At 45.2% G+C, this 16935-nt stretch overlaps 3 protein-coding genes across 9 annotated transcripts in view; 1 reads left to right on the top strand and 2 right to left on the bottom strand.

Moving 5' to 3' along the window:
* The first annotated feature begins 203 nt into the window (after positions 1 to 203).
* erlec1 (endoplasmic reticulum lectin 1) lies at positions 204 to 7483 on the top strand. Of its 2 annotated transcripts, none has more exons than XM_013133854.2 (13): positions 204 to 547; positions 1402 to 1506; positions 1648 to 1728; positions 2115 to 2192; positions 2303 to 2434; positions 2756 to 2979; positions 3133 to 3283; positions 3623 to 3787; positions 4117 to 4176; positions 4314 to 4450; positions 4899 to 4976; positions 5375 to 5450; positions 6387 to 7483. In XM_013133854.2, exons 1-13 carry the CDS (start codon positions 407 to 409, stop codon positions 6456 to 6458), a joined length of 1500 nt encoding a protein of 499 aa, XP_012989308.1. In that variant the 5' UTR covers positions 204 to 406; the 3' UTR covers positions 6459 to 7483. The 2 variants fall into 2 exon arrangements, with proteins under 2 accessions (XP_012989308.1, XP_010865757.1); XM_010867455.3 differs by having other exon boundaries at positions 205 to 547; positions 2306 to 2434.
* Positions 7484 to 7837: 354 nt separating this feature from the next.
* gpr75 (G protein-coupled receptor 75) lies at positions 7838 to 15834 on the bottom strand. Its single transcript, XM_020046496.3, has 5 exons — positions 13230 to 15834; positions 12228 to 12522; positions 11881 to 12134; positions 10933 to 11315; positions 7838 to 9228 (listed from the first exon to the last, which is right to left on the bottom strand). The coding sequence occupies exons 2-5, from the start codon at positions 12335 to 12337 to the stop codon at positions 8272 to 8274; spliced, it is 1704 nt and encodes a 567-aa protein (XP_019902055.2). The 5' UTR covers positions 12338 to 12522; positions 13230 to 15834; the 3' UTR covers positions 7838 to 8271.
* Positions 15835 to 15957: 123 nt separating this feature from the next.
* The window catches only part of psme4a (proteasome activator subunit 4a), a 43044-nt gene continuing 42066 nt past the window's right edge, over positions 15958 to 16935 (bottom strand). For all 6 annotated transcript variants that reach the window (XM_034292278.1, XM_034292279.1, XM_034292280.1 and 3 more), the window contains one exon: positions 15958 to 16865. Coding sequence is in view for 1 of the 6 variants with exons in the window: in XM_034292279.1 (XP_034148170.1) it covers positions 16826 to 16865 (40 nt within the window). In the remaining 5 variants the exon portion in view is untranslated. The remainder of the gene's footprint in view (positions 16866 to 16935) is intronic.

Raw genomic sequence — 16935 nt, 5'->3', positions numbered from 1 at the left:
CGCTCTTCTGCATCTGAGGACTACGTGTCAATAAAACACCTTCAACTGTCTCTGATTTAGCTATAAGCAACTAATATATGGCACGATCATCTCTGATATGCTTGACACGGAACTATAAAAAACGGACAACAGATTTTGAGTGTGCTTTCGGTTAAACCACAGTGCTAACCTGCTAGCTTGATGCTAACCCGGATGTACCGGAAATAGACGTGGCAAGCGAAGAGGTGCTTCCTCTGCGCTGTGTTGACATATTAAAGAGGAATAGGAAACTAACAGCCAGACGGACTTAGAATTTCTGTGACAGTAATTCCGAAACGAAGGCGGTTTTGACTGTGATTATCGATCTCATGCCTTGACAGGCATCGAAGTAGGTACAGTAGTTAGCGAACCAGCCTTAAAGAGGGCAATGGACGGGACTTGGCTGTTCGTGTTATTTGGTGGTTTGTTGGAGGTGTGTTGTGGTGTATCGGCTAACAGAGGGGGGTCTCCTTCGTTTACTGATGAGATTCCATTCAAAATCAACTGGCCGGGGGCCGAATTCACCCTGGTGAGTGTTGTTAATCTGCGTGTAACTGTTTTCGTGATAAATAATTTAGGTCTGGGTCATGTTTACGTTATTGCTAAATCATACCTAGTTAATAATGATTTTCTTTGGCAAACTAGTAATGTTACTCATGTCAACTTGCAAGCTGGATTTTTGAAATATAAGCCTAGCTAATAGCCCCCATGTTATTCCAAGATCATACTGATCACACTCAAACTTTCCAGATGCTCTGATCTGGAAAGTCACTTTCCGGCTACTTTTAATGGGCATTAGAATATTCCTTTGCATATGCCATTCATAAGCTTATTACACTCATATGTATCTATAATATTAATTAATTCTACCAATTGCTGCTAGTTTACAATGTTATGTATATTACAACCATATTTGCTATGTCTAAATGTTCATTAATACTACCCAGATTGCTGCTAGTTTACAGTAAAAAATGTTGAACTGCTGCTAGTGTACAGTGTTATGCACATTGTTGCTTTATTTTTATTATTATTTTATGTCTGGCTATATCTTTGCTTATATATTCTTCTTAACTCTCCCGACGTGGTGTTTGAGTGCCATGTCACCAGAATTTCATTGTGCCGGATGACGCTGTGTGGTTTGGTGCATTTGACAAATAAACCCTGAAACTTGAAACCAAATTTTTGCTATTCTCTGTTCTGACCTGCCAAGTTGTTCATGCCTAGTCTACTTGCAATAGGCGTTTCTGTAATGTGGTGCAGCCTCACAACATTCTGCAGTCTGAGGTTAAGATTGTGTGTCTAGCTCGCTAATAGTCTAAACAAACTCATGTTTATGAAGTCCATCGTTAACATGCTTAACTAAACCAACATCCATCCTTCTAGCCAACCTCAGGCGCCCTTTACAAAGAAGAGGACTTTGTCATCATGACAACAACGGAGAAGGAGAAGTATAAATGTCACCTGCCCTCCTTGTCAAACGGCGACGACGTCAGTACAAACATTTAAATTACTATTATTATAATTAGAGAAGTCGTTTTCGGTTGCAATCCTTATTTCAACAGTATTGTTTTCAGTGTTGCTTAACCTTCGTCTGCCTGTGTCTTTCTCTCCACTTAATCTCGGTCTCAGGATGATGCCAGGGAATACACCGGCCCCACTCCAGGTGATCTGCTCGACCCGCTGTTCAAGCAGAGCAGTTGTTCTTACAGAGTGAGAACCTTACAGTTTCACTTCTACTACTGTCTAAATATAGGATATGTTGTGTACCAGAAACTAGCGGGTTATGGGGTTAGCACCTTGTATGCGTTCACATACACACAGACAATTCATTGTATTCATTTTGCGTGATGTGCTAAGTTGAATTCATGCTGTTTACTCTGTGAAACTGAAACGTCACTCTAGCACACAGAAAAATGGGTTTATATACGCAGGAGTCCGTTTGGGCCATTCAACAGTCTGCATGTTAGGACCCTTTCATTTTTTGTCAAGGACAGCCCTGATGTAATACGTACCAGGGGTGATGTAATTCTCACTGCGCTCTCAGATGCTGTAGATTGGCTATCCACTGTCTCGTCTGTTGTGTTGTTAATGAACAGATAGAGTCCTACTGGACATATGAAGTTTGTCATGGGAAGCATGTCAGACAGTACCATGAGGAGAAAGAGACCGGACAGGTAAGTGGTTTGCGAAAATGGCCGTGATTATAGTCTTTAGCATCAAATGTTACAGTAAATAGCAAGGAGAAGAAAAAAAGATGTGTAAATTAAATGTGGGTTTTATCTAGCAGATCAAACTTCAGGAGTATGTCTTAGGAAGCATGACCAAGAAGACTGAGGCCTCTGCAACTCTTGGAACAGAAACGACCGAAGCAGAGACATTTGAGGAAACGGAACCTAAGTCAGAACCCGAGAAAGAGGTTGGTTGTTCGCCAGTGGTACCGTGTTTTTGGCTGGTATATAATAATAATAATACATACCGTAATAAAGGAGAACGTACGAGACCTCTTTGAACACGTATGGCTTTTCACTTAGTTTTCCGTTTTATTTTTCTCATAATTATGCATCGATTATTGGCGCCAACAGCATTGCTGTAGTTCATATACCTGCGTAGCCCTGCTCAGCCCCCCCAGAAGCCTGTGAAACTCAGCCACTGCCCTCCTTCCTATGGCAGTGTGAGACGTGTGCTGATTTATCTCCTGCGACGTGGCCACCTATCTGTGATCTGAATGTGTTACCAGGTTCCCACTAAGAACGTGGAGGGCCAGCTGACTCCGTACTACCCGGTGCTGATGGGACATGGGACGCCGTGCGTCCTGAAACAGGACGCGCCGCGCTCCACCAACGTGCTCTACGTCTGCCACCCCGAAGCCAAGCACGAGATCCTCTCCATCGCCGAGGTCACGACCTGCGAGTACGAAGTGGTGGTGCTGACCCCTCTGATCTGTGCACACCCGAAATACAGGTGTGTGTGTGTGTGTGTGTGTGTTCTCCGTTTATTTAAAAGTAAAAACACCTAAAAGTATATGAAGTAGGATTGTAATTTGTAGAAAGACACCAGACCTGCGTGAGTACAGATGAAGTGAGACGTTCCTTCGCCGCGTTGTCTTTTAATTAGGTTCAAGTCGTCCCCGGTCAACGACATCTTCTGCCAGGCCCTGTCTGGATCTCCCCTGCGGCCTCACAGTCTCTCTCAGATGGAGCAGGAAGAAGAACAGCTACTGAAACCTCCCTTCACAGCCCCTGTTCCCCCGGAGAGGGAGCGAGAGGTGAGCCTGGGGCTGAATGGAGGACGTAGGGGGCAGCAGGAGAAAGGTCAGAGCCAGGTGGAGAAGGTGGGAAAGGTGTAGTGAGGGTGGGGGGTGGAGGGAGGAGACCGATGGTAGGATCTCCTTAAAAACTCCTGCTTTCCCGGAGAGTGAGGGGTGAGTGAGGGGTGAGTGAGGGGTGAGTGAGGGGTGAGATGGGGTAAGACTGGGAATAATGTATTCCATGATAGATGAGAGTGGAGCAATTCAGTGTGTGCTGAACGTGGCTTAGTTTATGAGGCCATTCGTCTAGTGTGTCTTCTAGCTAATCACCTCCTTCCTCTCTTCTCCCTTCACCAGGAGGAGAATACGTCCCCAGTGAGGGAGGAAGCCTTCTCCTCTACCCACAAGCCCCTGGTGGTGGGCGGGCAGACCCAGGTGACCGTGGGAACCACCCACATCTCTCGTCTGACAGATGAGCAGCTGATCAAAGAGTTTCTGAGCGGCTCCTACTGTCTCCATGGGGTTAGTATGAGGCCCGGCGAGCTGTTCAGAGACACCTGCTTGTTGGCTTTTAATCATTGGCTGCAGTTGTTTGATCAGTACAATATTTGTGTGATCTGTGATGTCTGTAGCCTGTGTTCCTTCAGGTCGATACTGTGTCATCTGTGATGTCTGTAGCCTGTGTTCCTTCAGGTTGATACTGTGTCATCTGTGATGTCTGTAGCCTGTGTTCCTTCAGGTCGATACTGTGTCATCTGTGATGTCTGTAACCTGTGTTCCTTCAGGTTGATACTGTGTTGTCTGTAACCTGTGTTCCTTCAGGTTGATACTGTGATGTCTGTGTGTTCCAGGGTGTGGGCTGGTGGAAGTATGAATTCTGCTATGGGAAGCACGTACACCAATACCATGAGGTGAGTGAATCTACCTGAAAACCGAATAACATGCTTAAAACATCCCATTGATTTAAACAGAGTTCTAGTAAGGGCTGGCCAGGTACATCGTTGGGTCAAAGTTGACTTTCTAATTGGTTAATTGTGTTCTTTCCCAGGATAAGGAGCACGGGAAGAACATTGTGGTGGTGGGCAACTGGAACGCTGAGGAGCACCTGGAGTGGGCAACCAAGAACATAGCCCGGTCCTACCAGTTTAAAGACGAGGGTGGTCAGAAAGGCGTGCAGAAAGTCAAGTAAGTCAGGCCAGACCTACAGAACTAGTCTGGTGGATCAGCATTATAATGATGAATAGGCCTCAGGGCTTGGACTAGGAGATAACCACAGACCACCAAAGGTTTGGAATAAATGACATGCTCACTGGAGAATATCTTAGTGATAGGACATTTTATTCCAAGACTAGAATGAATCTGCATCCGGGTCTCTATGGAGTTCCAAAGGATGCATTTAGATTCAGGCAGAATCGACGTGTTATAAGAGTCTGTTTTGAGGAGATGTGTTATAAGAGTCTGTTATGAGGAGATGTGTGATATGAGTCTGTTTTGAGGAGACGTGTGATATGAGTCTGTTTTGAGGAGACGTGTGATATGAGTCTGTTTTGAGGAGACGTGTGATATGAGTCTGTTATGAGGAGACGTGTGATTGAGGGGAATACCCATGCTTGTCGTACTTCCCCCCTGCCAGGCTGGTGAACCACTTCTATGGCCACGGGGATGTGTGTGACCTGACGGGGAGGCCCAGACAGGTCGTCGTCAAGCTCAAGTGAGTCACCCTCAGAAAGGACTGGGCCCGGACCCAAAAAGAGTCTCAGTCCAAAAGTGTGCAGAGAACAAAGGCATTTTACTCACATGGGAAAATACAAAACTATCCACAAAGCCTTTTTGAGTCCAGCCAGTAGCCAGGAATATGGGGCACATCTAGATATTTGTATGTAGTCAACCCACAAAAAACATCTTGATCTGTGCTGATTTCACAAGACTTCTATGGTACGCCTAAATACTTCTAGTACAGTGGGCTAAAACGGTTTTAAAATCACAGGCCGATGACCCGTGAGATCAGTAGTGAAACGTCTCAGCACTTTGGCCAGATGATCTGTGATGCTGTGGTTGTGATCCCTGGTGTAGTAGTGACACATCTGACCTCTGTGACTGACCTCTCAGGTGCAAAGAGTCAGAATCTCCCCATGCTGTCACGGTGTACATGCTGGAGCCACACACCTGTCAATATGTACTAGGGGTAAGGACACACCCACACCTGTCAATATGTACTAGGGGTAAGGACACACCCACACCTGTCAATATGTACTAGGGGTAAGGACACACCCACACCTGTCAATATGTACTAGGGGTAAGGACACACCCACACCTGTCAATATGTACTAGGGGTAAGGACACACCCACACCTGTCAATATGTACTAGGGGTAAGGACACGCCCACACCTGTCAATATGTACTAGGGGTAAGGACACGCCCACACCTGTCAATATGTACTGGGGGTGAGGACACGCCCACACACCTGTCAATACGTGCCGGGGGTGAGGACACGCCCACACACCTGTCAATACGTGCCGGGGTTGAGGACACGCCCACACACCTGTCAATACGTGCCGGGGGTGAGGACACGCCCACACACCTGTCAATACGTGCCGGGGGTGAGGACACGCCCACACACCTGTCAATACGTGCCGGGGGTGAGGCCACGCTTCAGTGGCCTCGGCGGCTTCACTGGTCTAAGACGCTGCCTGCAGCAGACATACAGCTCCAGAAAAAATTAAGAGACCACTGCACCTTTTTCTTTCCTTTCCAAAAAAGTTGAAAAGTATTGAGTGAGGAACAGAAGGGTTCAATTTGCAGTGGTCTCTTAATTTTAACCCTTCTGTTCCCCACTCAAAACCAAATGTTATACTTTTTTGGAAAGGAAAGAAAAAGATACAGTGGTCTCTTAATTTTTTCCAGAGCTGTATAAGCTGCAGGTGTGGGTTTCACTCTGTCCCACTGCTCTTTCAGCAAAAACCTGTCTTTCAACAATTTCCTGTCAAATCAAGCCTGGAAAAAAAGAATGCATACACACTTAAGCTACACTTCAAACATTTAAATACATACACTTTTTCCCAGTCAGATTTGTAACTGCACATGGAAAATAAACTTGACTGTGTTTTTATTTGTCCATCAGGTTGAGTCTCCAGTCATATGTAAGATCCTGGACACAGCCGATGAGAAGGGCCTTCTGTCCATCTCCAGCTAACAGAACAGTCAGATGGCAAGAAGAGGCCAGAGGAACGATCAGATGATCAGAGGGGTAATATTAAGAAAAAAAAAAAATTACTAGAAAAACCCAGTGGGCTGAGACAAAGACTGGATGAACCAAGTCCCATGGCAGTGCCCAGTAGGTCAAGACATCGAGGGCGATATTGGATCAATCCCTGGAAGCCAGGATCACGACCCCTCTTCAACCATCTGGCTTAGGCCTCTAATCACTGGGCTCGCCCCATCTGAAGCCTCATCACAAAGTATGAAAAACACTTTGGAATTTAATTTTAAAAGGGGACCTTGTTCACCCCACAAGCCAACGGATCTGTTGCCTGAATGTCCTTTTGTCCGCTTCACCTTTGGACTGGTGTTTCTCTGGGTGGAGAGACGGGCTCATCAGTAGGATCAGCAACCTGGCTATAGTTCTCTGCATTTAAGTTTGATTAGATACTGGGGCTTGACACTCTGCACTTTTTTGTTTGGTCGACATCTTCCAGAGTTTTGTGCAGACAGAAAAGAGCTGTAGGCAGAGTGAGAATGGGATTCTGGTGTCAGGGTTTCAATTGTGTTCAGGAAGTAAAATGCAATTCCAATGCTATTTCCTCATTCAAAAGCAATAAGTATGATCAGAATTTTGGGTTTCTTCCTGAATTGATGGGATTTCAATGGAATTGACCTGAACCCTGTTCGTTTCTATTGTTACATAGTGAGCAAGAGGAACTTCTATAAATTGTAATGTGCTGTGCATTCAATCATCGGATGTTATTGAGAAGATTTGAAATGATTGTGTGCTGACTTTGAGGAAACTTCCCTGTGGAATTCTAAACCTGGTGTGTTCTGTGGTTTTAAATGAAAGATACACTGAAACAAGAAAATAACTGATATCTGAACATAAAGTAATAAAATGTCGAAATGAGCGATGTTCATATTATTTTTGTCTTGGCCTACTGCCAATGATAGGAAAGAACCCGAATGGTTCTTAGCTGTGGTGTGAATAAAAAGTGTTCTGTCTGTCTGTGATTACAGGTAGCAAATGTGATACTGTTATTTTGTGTACAATCTACTGCACATAGATGTGACTGATAGAAACAAGTACAGTGAGGTGCAGTTTCATTAGCTAACCACCAGATGGCTCTGATGTGCAGCAGCTCCCATGCTGTTCACTTTAGGGAATTAAGCTAACCTGCTTATCCTTTTACCTGATATCAAATAACTCCTATTAATCCTTTACTGTTTTGAAATCAAACCATGAAATTGTGGTAATGTATAAGATGGATTACATTAATGTAATATAATATCTCTACATAAAACAATGACAAAAATGCTTTTGGGAGGTTATTCTAAAGCAACCCAAAATTCCACACTGGCACAAAATTAGGTTTTCGTTGCCAGGAGCTCACTGGACATTGCAAAACATTTATTGGTATCATAGAAAATGTATGGGACTCACAAATACAGTATTATGAAGGGAAAGACCATGTCAATTGTACAATATGAAAAATGTTATCATGTCAGTGCAAAAATAGATTCCAGTCAATTGAATCACATCAGTAACACTGATCAGTAGTATCAAGTTAACATCGCTAAAACTGGCTTGTTTCCATCTGGACAAGGAGATCTTTGGACCACTTCCTCCCAGAGAAGAGTCCATCTAGTCCACTCTCTCCTGTCTTGCGGTAATGGTGATGTCATAGATGTCAGCAGTGAACGGTGGACCTCTTCGTCCTAGCCTCTGTCCGGTTTCTGGCTACTCTCGCAGTACAGTTTTTTTTCTCATCAGTCAAACACGTCTCAAACAGGGCGGGTACCTACACAGACGGTGTGGGTATCTTGTGGGCCGAGGTGCTCTCTGCGTCCTGCGCCGCCCCCTGGTGGGTGTGATAGTGCATGGCGACGTAGGACTTGGCGAACCCAAAAGCCTGGGAGGAGGAGGAGTTGGCAGGTTGCAGACTGTTGGTCGGGGAGCTGGGGCCCGCGGACGGGCTGCTGTTGTAGATACTGTAGTAGGGTTCTATACGGGTGTTGATCGGGGTGGAGGTGCTGGGGGGCCGGGGTCTCCGTCCGCCGTGCCCGCCCGTGATTCTGGGACTCGGGGCACATTCCCGGGAGTGACTGGGCCCACAGGCCTGATCCACCAGTCTCCTTTGGGGCTTGGGCGAGAGCACGTAGGCCGAGTTGGTCTCGTGATGCGAGGACTTGTTACGGTTGACCTCCAGGCTGCCCTTGCCCATGGCGTGCAGCCGCGTCTTGTGTTTGCAGCAGAGGAACGCCAGCGCCGCCCACTGGAGGCAGCAGAGGACGCGGCGGCGGAGCCCGGCGCTGTTGCGCGAGTACACGAACGGGTTGATGCACGACTTGAGGAAGATGAGCGCGAAGCCGCACAGCTCGAACTGGTGGTGGGCGTAGCTGCTCTCCGGGGAGAGGGCGTCCTGGGCCAGGGACACGCCCATCGGGACGCAACAGAGGAGTACCGAGGACACGATCACCACGCAGGTCACCACGGCCTTGGAGTCCTTCACCGTGGCCAGGTTCACGCTGGACACCAGCTGGCAGCAGGTGGCCCCCTGGGCAGCCCCGGGGACCTGGCCGGGGGGCCTGTGGGCGTAGGAGTGGGTCTGGATGTGTTGCAGCTTGTTGTAGGCCTGGTTGCGGTAGAGGGAGGGCACCTGGACGGCACACTGCATGCCCTCTAAGCCGGCAGCGATGAGCGGCGGAGGTATCGGTGGGCGCGTGGCGTCTACAGTGATGATGGGGCACTTCCGAACCTGGCATTGGCACAGGGACAACCGTAAATAACATACCATTAGGCCTGGAAATAACTGGACACAGACCCACGTTTTGTTATTTTGGCTGTTCACAATAATATATTCAAGTCACAGTTAAATAATGAATATGGGCTTAAAGTCCAGTCTTTCAGCTTTAATTTGAGGGTATTCACATTCAATTTGGATGAAGGGTTTAGGAATTACAGCTCTTTAATATGCAGCCCCCTCTTTCTCAAGGGACCAAAAGTAATTGGACAATTGACTCAAAAGCTGTTTGCTTCGTTATTTCTTCATCAATGATTCCAGGTGTGGCATTCGTATTTGGAAGCTGTTGCTGTGAACCCACAACATGTGGTCAAAGGAGCTCTCAAAGCAAATCAACAGTTTAGTACATTCTGAGAAAAAAATAACACACTGGAGAGCTCTGCAACACAAAAAAGCCTGGATGTCCATGGAAGACAACAGTGGTGGATGATCGTAGGTTTTTCTTTTCCATGGTAAAGAAAAACCCCTTCACAACATCTAGCCAAGTGAAGAACACTCTCCAGGAGGTAGGCATATAATTATCCAAGTCTACCATAAAGAGAAGACTTCACGAAAGAAAATACAGAGGGTTCACCACAAGCTGCAAACTATTCATAATCTTTCAGAATAGAAAGGCCAGATTAGACTTCTAAAAAAAACATCTAAAAAAGCCATCCCAGTTCTGGAACAGCATTCTTTGGACAGATGAATCTACGATCAACCTGTACCAGAATGATGAGAAGAGAAAAGTATGGAGAAGGTTTGGAATGGCTCATGATCCAAAGCATGCCACATCCTCTGTAAAACTCGGTAGAGGCAGTGTGATGACATGGGCATGCATGTCTTCCGGTGACACTGGGTCATTAGTGTTTATGGATGATGTGAGAGAAGACAGAAGCAGCCAGATGAATTCTTAAGTGTGTAGGTATATCTTGTCTGCTCAGATTCATCCAAATTCATCAAAGTTGATTGGACGGCACTTCACTTTACAGATGGAAAATGACCCAAAACATACTGCGAAATCAACCCAAGATTTTAAGGCAAAGAAGTGGAATATTCTGTAATGCTCGAGTCAATCACCTGATCTCAACACGATTGAGCATTCATTTCAGTTGCTGAAGACAAAAGGCAGAAAGAGCCATGAACAACAACTGAGGACAGCTGCAGTTAAGGCCTGGCAAAGCATCACAAAGGAGGAAACAAAGTGTTTGGTGATGTCCATGAGTTCAAGACTTCAAGCAGTCATTGCCTGCAAAGGATTCTTGACAAAGTATTAAAAATGAAGATTTTATTTATGATTGTGTTCATTTGTCCAATTACATTTAAGCCCCTGAAATAAGGGAACTATGTTTGAAAATGGTTGCAATTCCTAAACGTTTCATATGATATTTTAGTTCAACCCCTTGAATTAAAGATGAAAGTCTGCACTTCAATTGCATCCTGGTTGTTTCATTTCAAATCCATTGTGGTGTGTATCAAATACTTGTTCTCCCCACTGTAGATGACATACAGAGTAATAACACGACATACAGATAACAGTAACAACACCACATGTTCATCAGACGTTATTTAGGTTCACAAGTGCTTAAAGCAATTTATTTTCCCAACTCAAATAACTATTAAAATAACTGGTGGGTTGCACAGCCAATTCGCCTAATACTGAGATGAAGTCGCCCTCACCTGTGCGTTCTTCCTCAGCGTCTGAGCGATCATCAGGTAGCACACAGACACCACCGCCACACAAAAGGCAAAGTCAGCCATGTACACGTACAGGACGACCCTGGCGCGCCCGCCGGTGAGCCCCAAGTGGGGCAGGCACGGCCCCTCCTTGGTGGGGTAGGCCCGCAGGGTGAGCAGGGCGGCCACGGTGAAGCTGGAGGTCCAGAGGAGGGCGGTGAGGGCCAGGGTGCAGGGGAGCGAGGCCGTGCGATTGGGCTGCTGGCCCAGGACCATGCGCAGCCGATGGAGGGCGATCACGGCCACCGTCTCCAGGGACATGATGATGAAGGCCGAGCTGGTCAGGTGGAAGGTGAAGCAAAATGTGTTGGACACACCGCCTCCTCCTGAGGAAGAAGTGGTTCTCTTAGGACTTCTGCAGATGTTAAGACGTCCCATCTGGGTTGCCATACTTGAAAAACTATTTTTTAACGCTTCTGCCTAAGTCTGACAGGAGTGCGAGATGGCACGGATTTTCAGTTCTGGGACTTTTGTACTGGTACATCCGAACATAAACGAACCAGAACCAATTAATAGATCTCAAGCAGACACTACCCTCACATTTAACCACAGGAATAAGACCCCCCGGTCTCAGCCCCAGGTTTTTACACGGCCCACATGCATTTATTAATTATTACGACTTGTATTCGTGTTCACCCAGCACAGCTTGAACAGGACTAATCACCCCTCCAAGCCTGGTTCCCCTGTAGGTTTCTTCCTAAATTTCAGCCTCTTTTAGGGAGTTTCTCCTTTCCACTGTGCTTCAACACTTGTTGCTTGCTCCTTTGGGTTTTAGGCTGGGTGTTTTGTAAAAGCCCTTTGTGACAAATGTCTGACTGATGTCAGAAGGGCTTTCTAAATACATTTGATTGATTGATAAGAACTAAGAACAAAAGGAGTCAGCCTTCTTACCAGAGTCCAAGAAAAGTACCAACGCAAACATCGGTGCCGTCACGCAGCATATAATCATGTCACAGAACGATAAGTTCAGGATCATGAAGTCAAAGTTGGTCCGAAACTTGCGGAAGGCGGGGTCAAAGAAGGACAGGAACACCACCAGATTGCCATAGGAACCCAGGCAGAAGATGAGGACAAGGAGAAGGGAGCAGGATGTCAGGGTTGCTGTGTGGATCAGGGCCCAGCCCGGGGAAGAAGAGGAGGCCGACCTAGGGAGCGGAGGTTGAGGAAGAATAAATTAAGAAGAATAAAATGAATTACATTTCTCTTACATACATTCCAAAGAACAACACAACACACACCTGGGGCCGAGGCCGCTGCCGTTGTAGGCGTGGTGGTGGTGAACCCCGTCCACCAGGGCAGACGGCAGACCAGTCACATTCATGGTACACATGGGGCCGGTCTCCCCCATAGACACAGATTCAGCCTAGTCCTGGACTATAAGGGGGTCTCAGTGGAGTTCCTCCATTGCGTTTGGTGAGGACTGGAGATCAGCCTTGCAGGTATTCACATCATTTCACTGAACAGGGACAGGAAAGCGGTGGCTGCAGTCTCTATTGCCCTGGTGCCGTTGGTCATGGGAAAGAGACCAGATTTCTATATAAAGAAGAGATAAATGTGTTGTACAACAATGTAAAAGAAAAAATGTCAAGGATTACCTGTGTGCGAATTATGAAAATTCTGCTTTTTTACCCAACTGGGAGAAGCCCTCTCTATACTGGAACACAGAAAATCTAAAAAGGCCGAGGCTGAAGCAATTGCAGATGTGTAGCCTAATCCAGTCATTCTATCATCATTGTAGAGGCCATGTCATTACAGAGAAATCTGTCGCTACAATGTGTACACACAATTAGCATTATTTGGCTGCTGTTGAGCCTACACCACACAAAACAGCTAATACGTATAGGCCTATTGATAATAAAAAGGTACACGTGCGACTGCGCGTTAAGGAATCTCATACGAACCTACGTGATTTACTTGAATCATGCAAGCCACACCGCATAAGCGGTCTATGTATGATTGCTCTGTGATATAAAAAAAAAACATTTTAATAGCCTTGTCGCGTAGCCATTTGTTTGCCATTCAATTCCAATATAATATTGATGGTTTTCCTTTCTATTCCCGCCCCATACGGACTACAGGCATTAGCAATAAAAATAGGGTTTCATAAATATTCCTGTAGTTTATGTCTTACGTGAAAATGCACACTTAGAAAACACATTCATATTGATGGGAGAAAAAATATGGGACAATGGTCAAGTTATATAACCCATACGTTTTCATATTTGAAATAAGCAACTTACCGTCCGCCTCCATAACCACACGCATTTTATTCACAGTATATATCATATAAAAACAGCATTTTTGTCGATGTATCCATTTTATTATCCAGAAGACGACGACCGCGCGCAGTACATCGACAATACGTGGGAGATGTGTGTCTACGTAGGAGCGGCGCGTGCGTGTGGAGAGCTGATGGGCTTCTGCTGTTACATACTGTTGTGACCCAATGGTCTAACGTTTACCCTAAACTTGACCTTATAAAGACCTTTGTGAGCAGTGGGTTTCGATTCTTGGGTCATTTACTAGGCTATATTAACGTTGACTTTCACCTTTCCATTGAGACCGAATAATATCAAGGTCGTTGGACCTGGTACGGCAAAGCCAGTCAGAATGCTGCATACTGTTTGAATAATTTCCACTGTACTTCGCAAGATGAGTCAACTAATGGAACTGGCCAGCCAATAATCACAAACCACGCCCTCGCTTCTACCACCTTGCTCGCCGTAGGGGCGAAGGTGTGGCTTGGGACGACTGAGGTGAGGGGGCGTCAACAAATCAAATCAACTTCGCGAGTTGATTTAATATATTTTCGCTTTTAATAAAAGCATAATCAAGTTCAAAATATATCCCACCCGTGTTGTTTAAAAATATGTAAACCTTATAATCTCACCACATGAATCACAAAAGATTTAATTTAGTAGACATTACATTTTTTACATCAGAACACTTCTAAAGCTCAATAGCAAATTTACCCCCAAAGAGAAACGGTCTAGAGCAAAAACACTTTTCATTCTACCCATAAGTTAATTATATAAACCTGGTGTTCCAGGTCTCAATTTGACACCAAAATAATGGAGGATATATTACATGGTCCAATCCCAAATTGCCACTGAAATACTACACCCTATGGACGTGTGGAGAGTTGAGAATTTTATTGGAATAAGTAACATGGCAAATATTACACCTTTCAAATGGGCAAAGTAGAGCTATTAGGGTAATGTGTACACCTGTCAAATTCTCCTCGGTTTCTTCAAATTAATAGGGTGTGATGCTTGGAGATCAACATCGGATTGGACCATATAATTAGGAACACACCTTTCCCCTATGTTGTTATATTTGTCAAAATTAGAAAAAGAATGAGATACCTTGTGGGATTCTACACTGCCCATGACGTCGGCATCGTTTTGAACGGCAGGAAGTGACCACTAGAGGTGTCGATTTGTCAGCACTCTGACAAGTGCAAATGGTCAAATACTTGAAAGCACAAACGAAGGAGCAATCTGGGATTTAGACCAGGGCCTTATATCTATTTATTGTACCAGTTGCTTCTGGCTCTTTTCCATGATAGTAATTTTACCAAAGGTTCCCAAGCTGAGCAAGCTGATTAAGTAATAGGTGGTCTTGCTCAAGGGCAGTCTGTCCATGAATTCAAAGAAAACATTCTGTTACGGGTCAGATGCTCAAACCTAAGACCGATCAAGTCATCAGGAGAATTCAGCCATTAGTAATGTTCAAGGTAAAACAGGCTTTTCTCCCAGTTATGTCCCATCCAATCACCTCTATGCATTCAGGCCAGTTATAACCAGGAATGAAGACAAACCACAGGGTCAAACTGGTATGGAAACCCTTGGTATAGGAGTCAGTCCAAAACCAATCAGAACAAATACACCGACTTTAAATATTTGTTACAAACAATCCATTTATTTTCTTCATTAAATAAGCAAACATTAAATCTAAAAAGAAAATAAAAAAAAAAAAGATTTTGACTGCAGTTTTGGCACTACACTACACAGAATTGAGGAACTAAACCGAACAATGCTTCAATTAGGAGACTTCACAAAAAAGTATTGAAACAAAAATAAATCTTTCTGTGAATGTTGACAAAAAAGAGTTGGAGAATAACATCTTGATGAGGAAAGATTAGGGGAAGGAGTGCAATGCTTAGATTGTGGACAAGGAAGCCTTTCTTTCTTGGGCCCGTATCCCAATAATGATGAAACCTATTCTGGACTTAAAAGCTTCATTTCAATGGAAATTCTGCAGTTATAACACTTATCGGTCTAAGAGTAGGATTAACCTGCTTGGGAATCGGTCCCTTGTGGGTTTTCATAGATGCTCAAACACATGTCACAATTATCAATCTGCACTGATCAATTCTACGCAGCACACACTCTCACAGCCTTGCATAACGAACACACTATAACACACACACACTCCCTTCATGCACACTCTCCCTCTACTGCACACTGCCCATGCGAAGACCAGGGGAAATCAGCAAAAAGCTAAACAACCTATTTAATTACAAACCAAAAATTTATATCTTTACCACTAAGATTAATAAAACATCTGCACTTCAAATAAATAAATAAATACACGTTTGTGCAATTCATGTTTTATACACACGCTATACACAACTTGTGCATATAGCCATCATTTATAGATAAAACAAAGTACACAAACATCATGTATGTTGATATGCATGTCAGGTTTAAGAATCCAATCTAAACTGTGTTCAAAACGGCACCCCCTATGTAAAGCAATGCCTCTGTACAGATGCACAGCTATTGGCTCTGCTCACAAGTAGGGCATTGTTGTACAGGGGAGTGGCCAAAGACGTTTTGCTGGGAGAACACTGGGCGGGATTTGAACCCATGCCGCAGCAGTATGTGTGCATCGAAGGCAGCGGCTTAGACCGCCGAATCCCCCCTCCCTCCCCCCTGCAGGCCTCAAAAGCAGTGAATTTGAGAGAAAAAAAAAAAAAAAGAGTGCCATTTGCGATACACACCTAATGTAACCTGAAGACACAGAACAGTGATCTGAACACATACGGACCAAGAGGACAATTGAAATTACCAGGACAGAAAGTCTCTGCTCTACTTGGCTCAGAGGAAAAAACGGACAGATTGTTGTACTCTGGAGGGTGACAGGATGGGGAATATTGGTTCTGGTCGCGGCACTAGTGGAGAACCAGAGCTAAGAGGAAACCGGTTGGTGTCACAATCAAACATTCCACATTAACACACGCACGCACGCGCTCAAGCAAATAAAGAAAAATAAACTGTACAGTGATATTACAAACAGCAGGCTGGTCACCCCTGCTTCGGTTTTAACCTTAAATATTAAGTATAGTAGAAATGTAAATGAGCACTAAAATACATAAATACATCAGTCGTGTTTTCTTCCATCCGTCCGTTTAAATGAGTATAAGTCGTGTGTCCCCCCCCACCCCCCCAATGTACAGGGTCGCGTTCATTAGCATACAACGTAAGCTAGTCATTAGGGTAGTGTCGTCGGTGTTGTTCTGTCGAGCGCCTAACGAACGGGCCCAGGTGTTGGTCTGGTCGTAGGGCAAGGCCCTGGGCTGAGGAGCTCGTCCCCCCCCCGTCCCCCACCTCCTGCCTTCTCATTTTCAGGTTGTGTCCACAGAGGCCCCCCCCCCCTGTGACGCTGTTCACCCAGAACCAGGACCCTCACACTTGCCAAGATGCAAAACCTATTCGCAGCTTAGCAATTCTACTGGGAGACATTATGAACACTGGGCCGGTTCTGTCCGAGACCTTCCCAGATCGATGCCAGAGTGAGGAACTGACAGGCGGCTTGGGGAGGACATGGTTGCTCATTCATCATCATCTCCTTCTGAAAGTCGCATTGAGGCCCTGAGGACAGACAACATGACCAGTTGGATTCATTCCTGGGGCCTTGTGATGTCTCAAATGTACTGGATCA

The sequence above is a fragment of the Esox lucius genome, chromosome 5 (assembly GCF_011004845.1).
Source record: "Esox lucius isolate fEsoLuc1 chromosome 5, fEsoLuc1.pri, whole genome shotgun sequence".
NCBI classification, from domain to species: Eukaryota; Metazoa; Chordata; class Actinopteri; order Esociformes; family Esocidae; genus Esox; species Esox lucius.
Note: the sequence above shows the minus strand (reverse complement) of the source record. Positions and strands in the feature narration are given on the sequence as shown.